The sequence below is a fragment of the Hemicordylus capensis genome, chromosome 6 (assembly GCF_027244095.1).
Source record: "Hemicordylus capensis ecotype Gifberg chromosome 6, rHemCap1.1.pri, whole genome shotgun sequence".
Taxonomy (NCBI): Eukaryota; Metazoa; Chordata; class Lepidosauria; order Squamata; family Cordylidae; genus Hemicordylus; species Hemicordylus capensis.
The window spans coordinates 16,810,396-16,831,021 of record NC_069662.1 but is presented as its reverse complement, the minus strand read 5'-3'; the positions used below and the strand labels follow the sequence as shown (position 1 = coordinate 16,831,021).

The 20,626-nt window shown below is 46.6% G+C and overlaps 1 protein-coding gene and 1 long non-coding RNA gene across 4 annotated transcripts in view; one reads left to right on the top strand and one right to left on the bottom strand.

Annotated features, from left to right (window-relative positions):
* Positions 1–20,626, bottom strand: part of LOC128329820 (integrin alpha-X-like) — a 66,821-nt gene that overhangs the window by 27,572 nt on the left and 18,623 nt on the right. For all 3 annotated transcript variants that reach the window (XM_053261566.1, XM_053261568.1, XM_053261567.1), the window contains exons 7-13: positions 17,859–18,007; positions 17,612–17,765; positions 15,535–15,682; positions 13,306–13,382; positions 12,005–12,140; positions 11,756–11,892; positions 7,732–7,872 (exon numbers count right to left, since the gene is read on the bottom strand). In XM_053261566.1, coding sequence (XP_053117541.1) covers positions 7,732–7,872; positions 11,756–11,892; positions 12,005–12,140; positions 13,306–13,382; positions 15,535–15,682; positions 17,612–17,765; positions 17,859–18,007 — 942 coding nt within the window. The remainder of the gene's footprint in view (positions 1–7,731; positions 7,873–11,755; positions 11,893–12,004; positions 12,141–13,305; positions 13,383–15,534; positions 15,683–17,611; positions 17,766–17,858; positions 18,008–20,626) is intronic.
* The window catches only part of LOC128329825 (uncharacterized), a 30,335-nt gene that overhangs the window by 7,719 nt on the left and 1,990 nt on the right, over positions 1–20,626 (top strand). Inside the window, exon 2 of the long non-coding RNA XR_008309809.1 lies at positions 15,563–15,785. This is a non-coding gene — a long non-coding RNA (uncharacterized LOC128329825). The remainder of the gene's footprint in view (positions 1–15,562; positions 15,786–20,626) is intronic.

Sequence of the window (20,626 nt, the reverse complement as noted above, 5' to 3'; positions counted from 1 at the left end):
GAAAATCTCACTCAGTTGATCAAATTAATTTTAATCGAGTAATTCAATCTTCATATGTTTTTCATATGACTAAAACAGTAGAAGACGAAAAAGCATTGGCTTATTAGTCTGAGATGGCACATAAATCACAGCTGATACCATCTTAGACCAAAGCAGACATTCAGGGCAACCACATATTTGTTAAACATTTGTTTGTCCCATTCATCTGTAAACCAGGATTGTCTACTTTTTATACCAAAAAGAGTGTGCAGGGGAGGGGAGTGAAACCCACTCACCCCTCCCCACTTTAGCTTGTGGCACTCTGCCACTTTTGAGCAGTTTTTTTCATTGTCCAGTTCCCATATTGGAAGAAAACTACTGAACGCAGCCAAGTGCAGTGAGGGGGAAGTATCACTCCCTTCCTCCACACATTCTTTTTGGAATAAAACGTAGACCCATTCACACCTGCACTTCAGAGGTTTAACATACATGGATACCCCAAATGTCTAGCTTGGCCTGTAGAAGAGGTATTCTCTCCCATGTGAGAATGAAGGGGGATGGTGCCTGCCATTTGTAGTTTTAAAAGAACGGAGCATTGGTGTTCACTTACCGTGAAGGCTCCTTCTGGTTCTTGATGCCAGGGACATCTCTGGGTTATCCTTTCCCACCAGCTCCAAGCAGGACAGATACTGTGAAAAAACAAACAGAAAGTGCCCGCCCACTTGGGGCTGCAGAGGATAACCCCGCCCCAGTTCTCTGTTCGAGCGAGGTATTAGCAACACATAAACTGAACATGTAACCTGTTAAGACCAAAGACATCAAATAGAACTGTAACAGAGAGGTACCGTTTAGTAAGGAGAGACACGTGTTTATCCTGTCTAAGAGATAGGGACGAACCTTCCATCCGACAGGACCAGGCAGAGCGTACCACTGGGTGGGTCGAGATGTCCGTGGCATCAAGAACCAGAAGGAGCCTTCACGGTAAGTGAACACCAATGCTCCGTTCTCAGTTCCTGATGCCAGGGACATCTCTGGGGATATACCCCAGCTTGTTCAACAGGGAGGGCAACCGCTTCTGCCTAGTCCCGTGGAAGGACCTGCTGAAGGATTCTCCTGCCGACGGCCGCCTGGACAGTGGCGTGCGTCTCAATTTTATAGTGTTTTGTGAAGGTTGAGGGCGTAGACCATGTTGCCGCTCTGCATATATCCTGAACCGGTGCGTGCGCTGAGAAGGCCGCTGAGGTCGCTGCCGATCTAGTGGAATGTGCCGTGATTCCGGGAGGCGGGTCCTTGTGCATAGACTGATAAGCCAGTACTATACAGTCCTTAATCCATCGAGCGATGGTTCTTGCGGAAACGGCGGACCCCTTTCCCTTTGTTCGAACTTCCACGAACATGGTGTTGGTGTTGCGTAAGGAAGCTGTGCGCTTAATGTAGGCTTTCAAGCATCTACGCACATCCAGCTTGTGCCAGAGCTTTTCACGTGCATGCGTCGGATGAGGGCAGAAGGAAGGCAGAAAAACGTCCTGAGATTGGTGAAAAGTGGACGGCACCTTCGTGCGCACGAAAGGATCAGGGATGAGCCGTACCGCCTCCCTTTGGAACACACAGAACGCTCTATCGACCGAAAGAGACCTCAATTCCAACACACGGCGTGCTGACGTAATAGCCACCAGAAAGGCCAATTTCTTCGACAGTGTTTCTAGTGGAATGGATGATATCGGTTCAAACGGAGGATGCTGTAATGCGGAGAGGACCAGATGGAGGTCCCATGATGGGAACCTGTGTATTACTGGGGGAGATAGTAGGGTAGCTCCCCTCAGGAAACGTTGCAAGTGTGGGTACGAGGACAGATACTCTTGGGGTCTGCCTGAGATAAGGCCCAGCAATGACGCAGCCTGGCGTTTTAGAGTGTTGGGCTTGAGGCCCTTGTCTAACCCATCTTGAAGGAATTGTAGGATGTGTTTGATGGAAGCCGACCCTCGAGGGATGGAGTGCAGAGAAGACCATTTGAGGAACGCCCGCCAGGTTGTCTGGTATATCCGATTCGTGGAAGGCCTCCTGGATGCCAGGATCGTGTTCGTGACCGCCGTGGAGTATCCGAACTCCTTCAACAAGTTCCGTTCAGTTTCCAGGCGGTCAGCCTTAACCACGCCGGGTCGGGATGGTAAACCGGTCCTTGGGAAAGCAGGTCTTCTCTGACAGGTAGCTGCCATGGTTCCTCCTCTGCCATGAGAACGAGTTCCGGGAACCATGGTCTTCTGGGCCAGAAGGGGGCGATTAATATGACTCGGGCCCTCAAGAGGCGAATCCTCCTGAGGACCCTGGTCAGTAGCGGAGTCGGAGGGTATGCAAACAGGAGTCCCTCGGGCCACGGGCTGGCAAGGGCGTCCACTGATGCCGCTCCCTGAGAGGGGAACCTGGACATGAACTGGTGCACTTTGGAGTTTATCGGGGACGCAAACAAGTCCATGCAGGGAACGCCCATGCGGAGGGTTAGCAGGTGGAAGACCTCTGGGTGAAGACTCCATTCCCCGGGATGAATGTCCTCCCTGCTTAGCCAATCTGCCTTTGTGTTTAGCTCCCCTTTGAGGTGATGGGCTATTAGAGAACGCACATTGGCCTCCGCCCAGTGTAATAGTAGCACTGCCTCCAGGTGAAGGGAGTGGGATCGAGTGCCCCCCTGACGATTGACGTGTGCCTTCGCTGTCGTGTTGTCCGTTTTCACTAGGACGTGGCGATCCCGAATTGTTGTCTGGAAGGCGGCGAGTGCTAACTGGATGGCTCTCAGTTCTCTCCAATTGATACTGTGTGCTTTTTCCGCAGGATCCCAGCGACCCTGGGCCGAAAGATGAAGACAATGAGCTCCCCATCCCCGGTCGCTGGCATCCGTCGTAACCAAGACTCTTGGTGGATCGAGGAATTCTCTTCCTGCAAACAAGTTGAGCGGGCTCAACCACCACCTTAGAGCCTGGCGCACTTGCTTCGGTATCTGCAGGTACAGGAGCTTCTTCTTTGCAATGGAGTGCTGGTGAGGTAGAAGGAACCATTGCAGGGGTCGAAGATGGAGTCTCGCCCATGGGACGACGTCCAAGGTCGCAACCATGAGACCCAATAGCCTGGAGAGGGACATCAGTCGACTTCTTGATGACATCAGTGCCGACTTGACCTCCTTTGTGATGATTTCGAAGCGGTCCCAAGGTAGGTACAGGCGATCCTCTTCTGTGTTCATCACCACCCCGAGATGTTGCAGGTGGTGTGTTGGCTCCAGGTTGCTTTTGTGGTAGTTGATGAGGAATCCGTGAGTCTCCAATTCCCCGAGGGTGACCTGTAAGTCCCGCTGAGCCTCCTGGAGGGTGGGGGCTTTCAGGAGCAGATCGTCCAAATACGCAAACAGTCTGATACCCCTCACGCGCAGGAGGGCGACCAAGGGTGCCAGCACTTTTGTAAAGATTCTGGGGGCCGCTGATAGGCCAAACGGTAAGGCTGTGTACTGGAAATGCTTGCCGGCGTATTTGAAGCGCAGGAGGTGTCTGCTGTCGTTGTGAATGGGCACATGTAGATACGCTTCTTTCAGATCGATGGAAGCCAAGAAGTCCATGTGCAACAGAGTTTCCGCTATTGATCTGAGAGTTTCCATCCTGAAGTGGTATTTTTTGACGAACTTGTTGAGAAATTTGAGATCCAGGACTGCTCTTTTTGTTCCGTCCTTCTTTGGGACGGTAAATAAGATAGAATAAACGCCCCCCCCCCCTCCTGACAGGATGGGACGGGTTCTATTGCAGCAATTTCCAGAAGATGCTCGATGGCGAGCATCATGTCTGCGTGTTTGAGGGTGCAGCGAGATCGAGGTGTTGGAATGAACCTGGGGGGAGGAGGGGTGTTTAATTCTATCTTGTAGCCCTGCTGGATCACTGACAGGACCCAGGAGTCGTTGACTGAAGACTCCCAAGCGTGGGAGAATTCTGACAGGCGACCCCCCAACCTGATGACTTTGCAGTCATTGTTGCGGTTTTTGTTTAGGCTGCGAGCCCTGTTGTCTATAGCCGCCCGCACCCCTGTAAGGGAATTGCTGACGACCCCATGTTCCCCTCTGCTGTCTGAAATCCCTGAACCGGCCTCTAAAAGGCCGGGAGGGCCGAAAGGGCTGAAAATTCTGAAACTGTTGGTAATTCTTTTTAAAAGGTTGGCGTTCCGCCTTCCTAGTTGTTGTGGGCATCGTTCTGCGCTTGTCCACTGACTCAACTAAAATATCCTTGAGGGCCTCCTCCCCAAACAACTTAGTGGCATCATAGGGCACAGCGGTCAGGTTGGATCTTGAAGTATTATCCACTGCCCAATTTTTTAGCCAAAGGTGGCGCCTGCCGAGAACTGAGGCTGCAGCTACTCTAGCTGAGTATCTTACAGAATCTAGAGTGGCATCCGCTATAAAGGCTTGTGCCTTCTGAATTTTAACGAGCTGCTGTCTAAATCTGATGTTGTCAGCAGGTGGATCGTTTAAAAGGCCATCAATCCACAGTAGGGAGGCCCTAGCTGCCATGGATGCTGCAGCCGCCGCCCTTGTAGCATGCATTGAGTTTTCATGAGCTCTTTTAAATGCTGATTCAGCTTTTTTATCTGCTGGGTCTTTGAGTGTGACTTCTCCATCCCTAGGGACCAAGGAGTTTGACACCAGCTGAACTATCGGGGCATCTGTTGTAGGAGTCTTGAGCAATTCAGTCACCTCAGCCTGGAAAGCATAAAAGCGGTTAGAGATAGCTAAAGGCTTTCTGTTGGCTGCAGGTAACTTCCATTCTTGTTTGACTACATCTGTGAAAAGAGAGGGAAATGGCAATAAAATTTCTTTAGGGGTGGCCCTGGGGAACACCCAATCGCCCTTTTCATTAGATGGTTCTTGATTATTCGACTGCTGAAGGCCAATAGTCTTTAAAATCTTATTCATCAGTGGATTAAAATCATCAGCCACAAAGAGCCTTTGAGACACTGCAGATGTGTCGTTATCGTCTCCCCCTGACCACTCTGCCTCCTCTCTATCAGGATCCATGGGGTCCTGGGGCATAGGTTCTGTGGGGTCAGCGTCCTCCCCCCCAGGGAGCGGGCTCTTAGGCTCGTTACTGATAGGGGTTCTAATAGGCCTGGGATTTCGTGGGTTAGGGACCCCTGATCCCTGGTCTGACAACTCAGAGGAGTGTGCATCACTGCCCTTATCCACAGGTTTTTTAGGATTAAGGTGCTTAATCTTCTTTTTGGCCTTCCTGGGGGGAGAGGGGGAGCATTCGCTGGAGGAGTCTGACTCCGAGGGGGAGGGGTCCCGCTTCCTCCGTTTCTTAGACTTTCCCGCCTTACGGGGTGGCCTTATTTGATAAATGGTGTCCACAATCGCATTCTTGAACCAGGCTTGCCATTCTGGGGGTACCGCTTGGGGAATAGAGATAGTAACGCCATGGCTGGGGCCCACATCTCCCCCGCCCCCTACCGATTCGCCTGGTACCTCAACCTGCTCTTGTTGCTGCAGGGAAGGCTTCGGAGGGGCCTGCTGCGATGACTTCAAAATGGCCGCCGGCTGCTTTCGCGCCTTTTCGAGTTCCGTCGCCATTTTATCCTCCTTCCCACTCTTACTGAGGCGAGCTTGCTGTGTCAATAAGACTTCCGAGGGGCCACGAGGACTCGATATGGCGATGAAGCACGTGTCTCGCGGCCCGAAGGCAGGAGACACGCCGCGTACCCGGGAGCGACCGGTGCGGGCGGCTCCAAGGCAGCCGTCACCGTCGCCGCAGCTAAACTAAGCAAACGGAGCTTCTTTAACTGCCCGATGTCTTTCCCTCGCTCCTCTGACCTTGCGTTTGATGCTGAGCAGCTGGGGAGTGTAGAGATCTCCCGCCTGCAGGAATGCCCCGGTTCTGGAGAGCAGAGCGGCAAGCTCGGTCGCGTCGGAGCCGGGGCGTGAAAAGCCCTGGAAAGCCCCGGACCAAAACGGTCCTGATTGCAGCCTCTGGGCACCAAGACGATTCTTGCCCTAATAGGGCTGCCCATGAAATGAGGAGCTGAAGGAGGGGGAAGGGGGGAGGAGAGGTAAGGAGAAGACTAACAATTTTTTTTTTTTAGTTAGGGAACACACACAACAAGGTAAAGAAGGAAAAAGCTGACAGAAAAGTACAGTTAAGAGGCAAAAGAGAGAGTCAAATTCGAGAAAGACCAGGAGAGAAGAAAATCTGCTGCTGGAGCTGAAGCGAGGACAGAAAGAACTGGGGCGGGGTTATCCTCTGCAGCCCCAAGTGGGCGGGCACTTTCTGTTTGTTTTTTCACAGTATCTGTCCTGCTTGGAGCTGGTGGGAAAGGATAACCCAGAGATGTCCCTGGCATCAGGAACTGAGAACTAATGTTAAAATAGTTGCCTTATTAAATATTTAATAAGAAGCTTTAACAAATGCAACAAGAATCCCTTCTTCCTTCCCTACCCTCTTATGAAGTTATTGCTATATAATAGGGTGAAAAAAGGAGGAATGATGCAACAATGGTTTATTGCTCGGAAAGCTCCGAATGTGTTCTGAGGTACGAACCTCTTCCGCAGAGGTTTATAAAATACAAACATACAATTTAAAATATATAAAAAAAAATTAACATCATCAGAAATACCAGAATTAAAAATGTTAACATAAACAATCAAGACCGCATAAAAACTGACCAAAAAATCAGCTGAACAAAACCAGTAGGTCACAAGTAAGCTAATATCAGAAACCAATAAAACAAGTGAAAATAGGATACTATAGAAGATACGCTCAAGGATACAGTCTATACAGAAGAAAAAGAGATTCTCTCTCTACAGCAAGTAACTGTTCTAAAGAGTAGCAACCCTTGTTTGATAAAGTAAATCAGTCTTAAATAAGGTTAATAGTGGTCAAATAGAGCACAAAACCAAAAATGTTCAGCCTGCTGATAACCAAAAAACTGGCAGAAGCTGGCATAGTAACCTTAACATTTTTATTTTTATTTTTAAGCTTATGAGCCCTTTAGGGACAGGACACCATCTTATTTATGTATTATTTATTTTTCTATGTAAACCACTTTGAGAATTTGGGTTGAAGTATAGTATATAAGTATCTATAGTAGTAGTATCAAAATAAAACTTAAACACAAAACTGCTCTGTACCCACAAGGGTGGCCAATCTGTTTTTGGATGACATAATCTCCAGCCACAATGCAGCTGGGGATTATGGGTATTGTAGTCCAACAACAGTTGTAGAGCCTCAGTTTGCCCCCCTCCCCATTAAACAACACTGACAGAGTTCCTTCTTTAAATCCTACTGCACCCCCAGGTATTCCCCTTTCAATACCCTCATCCTCCTTCCCCTCAGGTTGTTGACAAATAAGTCACTTAGCAAACAGAATTAACAGATCTTTAAAACATTTTGAATGCACTAAGCTAATCCAGGGGTTCCCAACTTTTGGTCCCCAGATGTTGGACTACAACTCCCATCATTCTCAGCCATAGGCCATTGAGACTGGAGATGATGGGAGTTGTAGTCTAACAACATCTGGAGCCCCGAGGTTGGGAACCCCTGATCTAACTCATGAACTGTGGCCCCAAAAGACACAACAAAAGTAGTAAAGGAAGGCAACAATATGAGGAAGTGAAGAGACAAGCCTTTTAAATGCTTCTGGAAGATGAAGAGGGATGAGTGGATGGGGCATCAGTTTTACAAGATGAAAGCAAAAGGTTTATTGCTTCTCCACTCCCTTCCCCAGGCTCACCATGTTGCTGATTGAGCAGACCTCAACCAGGCCACCTTGAGTCCCACTGTAATAAAGGGGTGCTCCGATCAGAATTAGGTCGGTATTTCCATCCGCATTTAGGTCCACAGAGCAGAGTTCAGCACCAAAGTTAGAACCCACCTGAAATTAAAAAGAAACACACTGTGTGTGTGTGTTGCAGCGGCGGGGGGTGGCAGAAGGAAGGACAGACATCAGATTGACAGAGCTTAATCTGTGGCAAAGCTGCCTAGAACTCCTATCCGCTTTCAGTTTCAAGATAACTTAGTATGATGGTTCTGCTGCTCTGCACCCCAGCAACCAAATCTGCCTTTCTCCTTGCTTGAAATACGGCCACAGTTTATTTACTAAAACCTTCACGATGGTGTTTTTCTCTCTCTTCACTATTGCTCTTCGAAGATGGTAAACACTATAGGCATGGAAGTTACACCAATAAAGTCCAGTCACTCAGAAGGGACAGAGAATGCATTATTTCTCCAGAAGGGAATCCTTTTAAATAAATACAAAACCTACAAGATAAAGTAAACTGCCTAGAGACTCCGGTAGTGGGCGGTATAAATATATTTGTTTAATTTAATTTAATTAATTAACCAACCAACCGTTTACAGCAAGGGTTCTCAGACTTGGGTCCCCTGATGTTGTTGAACTAAAACTCCCATCATCTGCAGCCATTGTGACTGGGTATGATGGAAGTTGTAGTTCAACCACATCTGGGGACCCAAGTTTGAGAGGAGTTGTAAGAGGTGCAGTTCTACTCCTCCATGATAGGAGCTGTAGTTCAACAACATCTGCTTTCCTTCCACCAGTTCCTTTCCTTAACTCCAGCCTTTTTATTTATTTAATCCATTATTTTCCTGGTGAGTCCTTTCATATCTAGTTTCCAAACTGTCAGTTGCTTCTTCATTCATTGTCAGTTAACTCCCAACTGAACTTTTTTCTCCTGCCGGGGTTCTGTAAGCGGAGCCTCAGAACTCCTGCAGGCAAATCTAGCCACGCCCCCTAGAAACCATAACTAGGGTCCTAGTGCTTGGCAACAGTTGCCATGCACACTCTATACAAAAAACCCCAATCAGGCAACATTATTATTTTAAAAAAAAAAAAAAATTGGGGGGGGGGGTAAACTATAAAACCCCTTTCTTGGGAGTTCTTCGCACTTAGTCCTAATACAGGGGTACCCAGCCTTTGGGGATGATGGGAATTGTACTCCAACAACATCTGGCGCCCAGACTGAAAGTTTCCCTGAGCAGGGACAAAGTGCATTTCCCTCCAAGAGGTCCTTACATATCAGGGATTAGAAGAATGGGCTTCTACATTAGAACGTATTGTTTCCAGATATTTATTTTGTTAACCAATTATATTTTTATTCTGACCTTCCTCCAAGAAGCTCAGGGTTTCATCCATTGTTCACACCCCAACTCTTCATTTTATTCTTATAACAGCTTAGTGAGGCAGACAAAGCTGACAGAGACTGACTAACCCGAGGTTGCCCAGTGGGTTTTTTGGCTGAGTGAGGATTTGAACCTGTGTTTCCTTGGTCCTAGTCCAACACTCTAACCACTGCTCCACACGGCCTTTCAGGCAGACTTCAGTAATGGCATTTCTCTTTCTAGAAATTAAGCACTGGATGGATAGATGGAATTGCAAATAAATCTACAACGTTTGTAGCCCACAACAATGTAGTAGCATATACCCATGGTCTGAAGAAGAGGAGATAAATAAATAAATCTTCTCTTCCAGTGGGTAGAAACTCCTTGTTTAATCTCCTGGGAGCTTTACACACATGGCTTTTAGTTCAAATCTACTCTGGAATCGAGTGTGCCAGTCCACATATTAGCTACATTTACCCCAAAGTCGCTGCGGGCTATCAGGGACCAGTACAGACAGGACTCTGTTTTCCCCTGAATCATGGCTGCACATTCTGACTTAGCCCGAATTACGTCCGGCTTTAAAAAAAATCCTCTATTTCCAGCTGCTTTAAAAACAAAACAAAACACTCGAGGCTTCTGTTATACCCCGAAGTTTCTCTGTGATGTGTGTAGGGGCCATTGCCGATAATTTGACTTCTTTCCAAACTCACTCTTTCTTTCTTTTTTGTTTGCTGGGTGGACTTCCATAAATCCACCCAGGTGTCAGCAAAGGAGAATTTGACAGCTCTGTCTGGTGTGCTCTTTGAGCAATTTGCAATTGCAAGCCCTGAGGATGGGAGGAATGGTTGTGGCAGATTGATGCAATTCTGTGGAGGGAGTCCAGAAGGGGAAATTCCTAAATTAAACACAAGATGTAACCTAAGCCCTTTGTGTCTGAGCTGATTTCATCAGCTGCATTTTTCTTCATGACAGAGAAAAAGCAATGATTTCTACTTTACACTTCCCTGCCTCTTAAATGGTCTGGGTGAAGGCAGTCACAAAGGCAAGTTCATTATAAAAATCAGAAAAGATTTGGGTCAAATTCAGCAGGGTTGGGTTAAGCGTTATGTTGTTTGATCTGGCTGCTTGGCAACTTGTCATGCCAGTCTTTCATAACCAGCTGTCAAACTAACAACAACAACAAAAAAGCTCTCTCGCCTCCTCCTCTGTGATGTGATTGGTTGGAGAGAAAAAACCCGGAGCAAGCTATGGGAGCTCACAGGAAAAAGAACTGCAGGGCTTGCGGAGAAGAGCCGACCCTATGTGAAGCCTGAATTAATTTTAATCCCCTGGATTAAACATCTGTGAATCTACTGTGAAGCAGATTTGCTCTTCAGATACTCCATGGCATGAAGCCATGTGCGAATAACTCCCTGGAGGCAGTTCTTAATCACCATAAGTAATCAGGTTTGTGGCTCTTCAGAAGCCCAAGACAGACAGGCAGAGTGCACGAGTGGGCAGATAGATGACTAGGTACATTGGAAGGGAAGCAAAGAAAGAGGTGGCAAGAACAGTGTGTGATGCTCTATCTAGCCCTTTGAAAATGTTAATGAAGAGCTGCTTGTGACTGACAGGAGCATTTCAATGCAATTAGAATTTACTAGAGCAGAGGTTCTTAACCTGGGGTTCATGGAAATTTAAAGATTTATAGGTAGCTCCCCCCAAACGTCATTGATAATCAAATATGGGACATCCCAGCCTTTATTTTCCTTGCATTTTAATTTTACCATCACTGTTCACAGTTGAAAAGAGACACCAGACTCAAATGAACTATCTTGAATATTCACCCAGCCATCCACCTACCTCCACTGCAATTTTTACTGAAACTTTATGAAAATATATAAAAGGGGTGAAGGTCCATGGGCAATATGTGAGGATTTGGAGGTGGGGTTGTCTGTAGGTGCAAAAAGGGTAAGAATCCCTGAGCTAAGGTCAAAGCCAAACATAATGTTGGGGGTATAGCGATTAGAGTGTTGGATTTGAGTCTTGGCTGAGTGGGGATTTGAATTTAGGCATCCCCAGTCCTAATCTGGGGAGGCCTAAATTCAAATCCACACTCAGCCATGAAACTCACCAGGTGACTCTGAGTTAGTCACTTCTGCCTCAGTCTAACCTACCTCACAGGGTTGTTGTGAGGATAAACATAATCACGTACACCATGCTGGGCTCCTTGGAGGAAGAATGGGAAATAGATGTAAACAAACAAACAGGTTATAGGGATTAGAGGTTAATAAGGTAATATCTGTTTATTGTTCAGTAATTAGTGACAAGTCTTGTACATCTACCATTTCTGCCCTCTCCATGTGTGTCTAAGGTAAAATTTCTATCCAAATTCCTACCGGGACTTGACAAGAATGAAATTATTTATATATTTAAAATATCTTGGCTGACATCCTAATTAAATTACACTATAGAAATCCTATTGAAATTAAGTAATTCTTTAGAGTAGCTCCTGAATAGTACCACTGAGTAACTTAGACTGGATGCCAAACATTACATCCCTCCCTTCAGTTTAGAACGAAACTTCCAAGGTGGTTTACAATGTAGCTATCTATGAAAGAATGGGAGGTTGATCCACACCCCACTTCTCTCCCTCTTACCTGTTTACCCCCAAAGTACCCCGCAAACCGCCTGCTCGAGCTTTCGAACACCACGACCCTCCCAATGTGATTGTATCGTGGTGCCCCGGCTACATAGAACTGCCGCTGACCATGACGAGCCAGCGCCACCGCATAACCTGTCAGACACAGACAGAAAATTGTCAATGAAGACTGGGTTGGGGAAATGCAGCTCAGAGGACTATATTGGGGGGCCCAGGGTGGAGCAAGAGGGATGCCTGTTTCACTCACCCAGATAGGATTCCGTCAAGTCACCATGGGATGAAGACATGTTCAAGAACCTGGTTTGGGGAGGGCCTCTCAAGGACTCTTCTACCAGACCCCCAGCCCAATTATAAGCCCCAACAGCTCCAGTCACAACATGTCCCTGGATAGGAGGAAAGCAAAAAGAAGAGCGAATGAGTATATATTGAACCCCAAAGTCACAATAGGGTAGTGCAGGCGGTCTCAGTTAGCAGCTCCCCTGAGATGTTTGGAGAACTTTGGCGAAAAGCGGTATACAAGTATTTGTTACAGTAGTAATAGTATCAGTAGTTCTCAAACCTGGGCCCCCGATGTTGTTGGACTACAACTGCTTCAGTCATTGTGCATGGGGATGATGGGAGTTGCAGTCCAACGTCTGGGGACCCAAGTTAGAGAACCCCTAGGGTAATACCTTTACTGGAACCAATCAAAATGTCACAAAGTAGTGCAGCAATTTTCAAGCTCTCCAGATTTCTTCTTCAGGCCAGATGTTACGAAAAACAACCTACTGAGCATCCTGAGTCCACTTAAGGTATTCTGTGACAAGCACAAATAAAGATACAACCCAATGCCCCACAAAACAATAGTAATGAGGGGAGTGCCTTTCATGAATCCATAAATGAAAGAAATAAGTTGTTCTAGTAAAAACTAATCTGCCTACGTTCCTTTCACTATCCCTACAGCTGGATTAAATTCGGTCCAAATTGGTTAGGCAGTTCACAAGTTAGCCCATTTGCGCCTCAAAAGTTCACGGGTCTACCATCCTGAATCAGGTTGGATGATGTCATTAATCCCTATGTGTCCCTATACCTGTAGCATCTTTGGTTCAAATTGGTTAGGCGGTTCACAAACTAGCCAATTGTGCCTCAAATGTTCACATGTCCACCATCTTGAATTGGGGTGAATGACATCATCACAAACTATGCCATTGAGGCATCCCTATGTGTCCCTACAGCTGTAGCAAATTTGGTTTATATAGGTTAGGTGGTTTACAAGTTAGCCCACTTGCACCTCAAACGTTTATGTGTCGGCCATCTTGAATTGAGGTGGATGACATCATCATAAACTATGCTGTTGAGGTCTCCTCTATGTGTTCCTACAACTGTACTTGATTTGGTTCATATTGGTCCAGGCATTGTGAAGTTGATAGGGGGAGACGCACTGTCATGGACGGACAGACACATGGACACACACACGGAATGCCGGGTGATCTCATAAGCCTTTTGGGAAGTAGGCTAAAAAGAAACAGACAGAGATGCAAAATTAAATAGATGGATATCCCTACTCACTGGGGTGATGAGAGTGCTGAATCCACCTTGTGAAAGTTCTAGCTGAAATATGTTGCCAGGATTGTCTCCAGATGTTCCTTTTCAGAGAAGAAATGGATTAAGTCTGGCAAATGATAAAGCAGTTGTGGGGAGGGTAAGGGGGCCTCAGAATCTACAATATTAACACAGCCTTTCCAAATGGTCATGTTATAGTACAAGGAATGCCCAGATTCTTGGGGAACACCAACATCTTTTACTCAGGTAATAAATGCTTCTGTTGTTGTTGTTGTTACATTTATATCCTGCTCTTCCTCCAAGGAACCTAGAGATACATACTTGATATACTACATACTTGAGTTTCTCTTTCACAACAACCCTCTGAAGTAGGTTAGGCTGAGAGAGACGTGACTGGCCCAGAGTCACCCAGCTAGTATTATGGCTGAATGGGGATTTGAACTTGGGTCTCCCCGGTCCTAGTCCAGCACTCTAACCACACCACGCTGGCTTCTGTTGTGAAGATATCAGGATGAAGGGCAGGGGTGGGGGTCAACAGTCACAACAGTCGCAACAGATATCAGGATGAAGGGCGGGGGTGGGGGTCAACAGTCACAACAGTCAAACCACTGGGAAAATGCAATTATCTTCAAAGTGGTGCTTTCATTGCAATTATGGGTCCCTCCAGATGGAGGGCTTCCCCGCCTCCACTTATTTCTGTGGGCTTCCCCACCGAATTGCGTAGGGGGGGGAGAGAGAGAGAGAGAGTCTGCATACAGCAATTCTTGCAGGTTTCTTTTTTTGTACCCATGTTGTTGCTATTTTCTGTCCCGACTATGGGGTGGAAATTGATCAGTTGGTTGTCTCTGTTGTCTGTACCCTGCCCCTGTCCTCCATTCCCGAGTCCAAATTTGTAAACAAATATCAATTTCCTTGTCATGAACTTCCAATTTATCAAAGCATTCCGCTCCCATCTTCTGCTGTGCCTCCAATGCAGCTTGGAAAGAAGGCGGGGCAGGGGGAGAGCTCAGCGTGGAATATATGGCGCAGTTTTAAGTGTCTCTTGCTCTATAGGTATTGTTACTGATCCTTAGTTAATCACTTTCTTAAATAGTTTCCTGGGCAGTTTCCAGATTACATGCTACAGCAGGGACTTTTACACACAGCAGGCTTTACTGCAAGTTTACAGGGAGTTTACTGAAAACTCAAAGTTGTTCCCAAAACTGACACAAATACTGGATTTTTTAAATCCTGGATATAAATTGGGCTATACTCTTAAAGCACAATGAAAAACCCAAATTGTGTGTGAACTTCTCCCCGATAACTCGCAGGGACTTAGGGGCAAATCTGGCTGATATGTGAACGCACCCCCTCCATTCCATAGTAGATGCAAGTAAAAGGACTTTAAAAGTCCCATATGAAAAACTTCCTCGGGTAAACTGCTTTGACTTGGGAAGATCATATTAAAAACGATCTCCAGAATCTCAAAATCCTACAACAGGAAAATACAGCTATTTTTCTGCAACAGACTTGCAATGTTGTAGCACTATAACACAAAGATAAAATCCTAAATAAGGCATCGGAAATGTAAACAGCATCTTGCTGTCAGTGATGGAACTGCAGTGTCACAACACAGGAAGTATGGAAACACACTTAGCAGATCCGTAGTGAAATTGTTGTAGGGTTTAATCTGGAAAGTGCCCTGCGGTTGTATCTTCCCCCGTTATGACTTGGCTGCAATTCTGTGGAGATTTTCCTAGGAGCTTTTATTTCACTCTTTTTCTCATTCTTGCACATTTTAATTGTTTGCATGTGGTTGTTGTATTCTATACAATAATCCTTTGTAGTTTGTTTGTTTGTTTGTTTGTTTGTTTGGACATTTGTCCCAGGGGCGAGGGGGGTGGTCCTGTAAAGAGTGTAAGGGAGGAGTCAGAAAGGAAAAGAAGAAGGGGGAAATGGAGTTGTTGCAGAATAAACCTTTAGTTAAATCTGCATAAGGTTTCCTTGTGTATATATATGAGGAAAGCAGCTATAAAATAGTTGCGCATTCCCACTTTTGCAGCATGTCCCCCAGTATAAAAGGGACAATGCTGTGAACACACGTACTAGTTTTGTCCTGGAACAGAAGATCCCACACACTAGAGTAGCATTAACATGAGCATAGCATTAACATAGCAAATTTGGATTTTTAAAAATTTGCTTAGAAAGACCTCAAGTGAAGAATCACGAGGGAAGAAGTGTGGTGCAGTTTCAAACCTTCAATATTGAATATTTTCTCCTTCAGCTGGTCCTGAAGTGCATGGAGTCCCTCAAAGCTGTCCACGGAGAAAACATTCTCATCTGATGAAGCAATTTTGCGCAACTCATCTTTAGCTGCTTCTTGTGTACGGAAAAACTGACCAACCTGGAACACACAATAGGGAGATCCCTTTGGATGGAGGGCAGGCGATATCTACCCCCTTCTGGAACCACGCATGTCCTTCTAGAACCTTCCACCTCCCAAACAGGTTAATTGACACCAGAATACTATACACTGTTCCAAACTATCATCTATGCTAGTGGTTTCTAAACTGTCTTCCTAGAATCCCTGGCATCCCACAGCAGGGCTTGATCTACCATGAGGCAGGAGGAGGAGGAGGAGGAAATCACCTCAGGTAGCAGGTTTGGGGCTACCTCCCTTCCTCAGAAGCTTATCAGGCATTCCTTGAGAAGTTCATTTCCTGAAACCCCAGAGCAGTGTTGGGTGGATCCTAAAGCACTCTCCCAAGTTCACACGGGCTTCCTTGAACTCTTTGGTGACAATTTGAGTTTCCCTCCTGGGGCAAATACTAGCCCAGGGTAGGCCCAATTTAGGCCTCCTGACCCAGGGCATCTGTGCCCCTCCCCACTTGGCACCCCAGGTAACTACCTAATTCACTTAGTGGAAAGGTCAGACTTGGATTAAGGACCCAAAATCAGGGTTCTGCAGGGGTTCCATCTCTCTCTCTCTCTCTCTCTCTCTCTCTCTCTCTCTCTCTCTCTCTCTCTCTCTCTGTTAACAGATTGACTCATTTGGCTCTAAGATCACCCTATTATCTCCTGCTAGATTTCCTTACAAATTTTTGTTATAATAATCTCCAGAGCTTTGCCAGTTCTTCTTAGAACCCTTAAGAACCACCCTCAGAACTTCTACCAAGTACTCTATAAGCACTTCCAAGCCTATCTTTGCAGCCTGAACAACTAGAAACTTTCCTCTTCTGAAGTGAAATACAGGTTTCTGGGTGTTAATTTCCTTGCCCCAAATACTAGTCTGTGTTTGCATGTGGTGCTGTTACTAGATACACATATCCCTATGTGGGGGATCTGTTACTCAGGAGGTTATTCGCACTTGGCTTCAGGGTAAATGTTGAGTGAAGCCACTTCGAACTACACTCGCGGCACTGAGGGGAGTAGCCCATCCCCTCTGCTCTCAGTTCTCTCTTGAAACAAGTACACATGGCAGATGTCAGTATTTTCCTTCTAGTCAATGGGAGGGGCAGAGAGAGCTCTCTGCAGAGATAGATCTGCATTTGTGAAGAGAGTATCCTTCTTATCATGCTAATGATTCTATGTCACCACCTCTCCCTGTTTGCTCCAGCGTTTTCAGAAAAAGCAACTTAAAACCAGCATTTAAAAAGCCCGGACATATGTCGAGATAAGTTAGAATTTGCATCACAAAGCCCCATTTGTGTGTGGAGTGGGTCCAAGGATCTCGAAGGGAGTTCGGGGTAAGTTTGGTTGGTGTGTGAACGCACACACACTCTCCTGAAGGAGATTCGGGGCAGAAGCCCTGTGCGTAAAGCCTCCTGTGGCTGGTCAGAGGCCAGGTACAGCCTCACCCAAGTAGTCAAGGAGATGTGGCTGGGGAAGAGGCAGTCGAAACAGCCCCGATGGCGGACTGGTCTGGGTAGGAGCTGAGGGGTGGGTCCAGGGAGTAGATGAGGAAATAGGATTGCTGGACTGTCAAGGAGTGCCAGGAGCTCTCGTGGAGGACAGAACGTGACAGACATTCAGGGTTTGCCCTCACGTGAGTTTTGTAGTGCTTGTGGTGAGAGGTTTCAGGAGGAACGCCAATAATGGTGGGGGGGGGCAAGAAAGCCCTTGGCATGAGCGTCCAAGAACAAGTTGGAGACAGATGACCCAAGGAGACAGGGACAAAAGATGGCTAAAGATCTGCCACTCCTACACCCTTCCCCCGACAATGAGGCCTAGCTCAAGGCCTGCCTCAAGCAAGGGAACTCAGGACCCCAAACCCTGTGTGTAATCCACAGCACCATGGACTATTGTTTCCAGAATTACCATCTCCACATCATACCCCAATGGCATAGCGGATTATGCCTTTTCTCTCCACGGCCTCTTTGGCTTCTTGAAATGTGGTTTCTTTGTCATTGGATTGCCCATCGGTCAGCACAATGAGGAGTTTCTTGCTTTGGGGTTGCATGCCTTGCCAGGATGTGAAGACCGAGTTCCTGCACAGGAGATGGCAAACAGGACGGGTCTGAAGGTGCAGCCGGTGAAAGGGAGCCTCACCCCAGCCCCACACCCATCTTCCTGGTACTCACGCCACATAGCGAATGGCACTGGGGGTGTAGGTATTCCCACGGGCACGTGCAAAACTGAAGATGATGTCTTTCACCTGACCTCCAGCTTTACTATAGTCAGCAAAGTTAACAACCACTTGGGATTGACTGGAGAACTGGACAACGGCAAACTAGGGAGGGGAGGAGAAGAAAAACTGATGGCAACCACATTTTCCTTTCTCTTTTCCCGGGAAATGGCAAATAAGGATTCACATATATTCAACATGCCACTATACAGGGGTGGTCCTTCCAAGAGGAGAGATGAGACGGACACCTCCGGCAGCAGATTACTGGGGCACCAGCAAGGTGACAAGATGCCCTCCTGCCCCCTGCTTTAAAACAAAAAGGGGAAGAGGGTAGGCACAAGCTGGCTGGCTCTGTGCCTCATGCACACAGAGGTCTTGAGCCACCAATGTCAGCATGCTTTGGGGGACACTGGAGACTTATTTGGGTGGCTCTCACAGTCAGAGTAACGTGGGGGGTCTATAGATCGCTGAGCTGCGTGCCTTCCCATGGACCACGTTGTGTGGTCGGCAAAAGAAAACTCCCCATCCCAGCTTTGTGGCGCATCATACCAACATTTAGCTGGGATCATCAGTCCAAGATCTGATTGTCAGACAATCCCAATAGGATGTGGTGCTAATCTGGAATCGGGAGGCTTTTCGCTGAGCACTCCACGCTCTGTGCATGTGGCTTGGGAATCTATAAGTTTCATTTATCCTATGGTACTTCAATCATGAAAACAAGCCTATTAATTCCTTCACTTATGTGGGTTTTTTCTTTTCTTCCAGATGGAACTCAGAGCAGGTTGCAGCCATTAAAATATGTTCATACAAGGGACTGCATAGACACAACCAGACCCACATAATTAGTAGCAAAAATAAAATCCATGTTGCCATCAACATCATAGCCCAGGCACGAGATGCAACTCCCCACCATCACCACCACCACAAATCCTTCTTCTTTTTCTTCTTTTTAAATCCATCATCACTCATTTTGATTGGCTTCTCTGAGGTGGAAGCTTCAAGGAGGGTGTTTCACGCCCCCACGTCATTGCTGGGCCCTTGTGGTTATTTGAAGGAAAGACATTTTTCATATACATGCTCAAGCATTTATCTTCTTTATGATCACCATTCAAATAAAGAGATCTTTGGAGGTTCCCTTCCAAGCCACTGAGATGCTGCTGTCAGAATGTCAGAAGCCTAACTTGTGGGACAAAGCTTGGCCCTCCCAAATACATTTTGATCAGGCAGGTAGAGATAATGGAGTGGTGGAGGAACGTGTAACTAGACCACAGGGGCTGGGGGGGGGATGCCATGGGGGCCCCTCACCTTCCCACGGTGCCCCTTCATCCCACCCTACCCGCTCCATTACCATGGCATGACAAATGGGGCGCGGCTGGCGCTTGGAACAAATGCATGGCAGTCCCGTGCCCTCTCCAGCTGGCAAATTGCATTCTTCACCAGCTGAGTGTTCCCGTTTTCTCCCTCCTGAGCACTGCTGCCTGCATCGTCATGATGATGCAGGGAGGGGTGTGGCTAGCACGTGCAGAAGCCTTGGTGGCTTGTCCCAGGGCCACGAGCAATCTCGCGATGCCCCTGATGTTGCTCCTTCTGTGCCCCCCCCCTTTTCTGGTGCTGCCAGTGCAATAGGCAACTGGTAGCATTCCACAAGAAGTGAACTTGGCTTCAGTGGTTGAATTTAGAGAAGGGGTGGGCAACCTGAGTCTCTCCAGATGTGGCTGGGCCACACTTCCCATCATACCCAATTGAAATTTATGGCCAACCTCCCATGATTCAGAGAGTTAAAGTACAAATGGTCAACTTCTATCATCTTGGGGGCTGTTTTTTGCAGGGGAAGAATGGCAGTTCAGTCCCCAAATAGCAAAGCAAAACTAGTTTGGTGAGAAAACAGCAAAGCAAGAGGTCTTGAAACAGTTATTTAGTACTGAAGAACTACAAGGATTTATTTAAAGAAAAAGGTTACAAACAAATGTGAACGAGCCTGCAGCTTATTTCAGCTGTAGCTCATGGCTGAAGAGAGAGACCAAAACAAACAGCCATCTCTAGAGAGACAAAATGGAGACTAACACTGGAAGAACAAAGAAGGGAGGAAGGAGCACCTTTATCCATGACTCTAACCCCCCCGCCCACCGCCAGTGGTCACTATGAGACATTGCAGCTGAGAGCTGATACTGCCAGGGTCCTAGCTCCAACATTTTTTCCTACAACTAACAGCCCAGAGGCCAGGAGTGGTTAGGCACCATACTAAAGCCAGCACCATTGAGCAGAAAGGAATTCACAGTTATGAATTCCTCTGTCATAATAATATATACTAAGCAATTTCATGCAAAGAGTAACAATAGCTGCTAAATTAATAACTTGATTTAATTGGAAAAGAAAAAAATATGTGTTACATCATGGTTCACTAGGAAATGCTCGATTATGATTACGGATAAAGTTTCTTCAGCTCTTAAGCCTGATCCTTCAAAATATAATGCCTTATACTATATCTTTATACTCGGGAACTATTTCAGCAATATTATGAAGGCGGCAGAGATCCTGTGTATATCTCTAATTCCCTAACTTACATTTATACATGGTAATTGAGAATTTGGTATTAATAACTTGGAAAGAAACCTTGAAAATATACTAATTATCTATCATATATGGGCTATGACTTGGCAGGAAATTAAAAAATCTCCACTGTGGAATATTGGGCTGTTCTAATAATCAATACCTGGTTTTGAT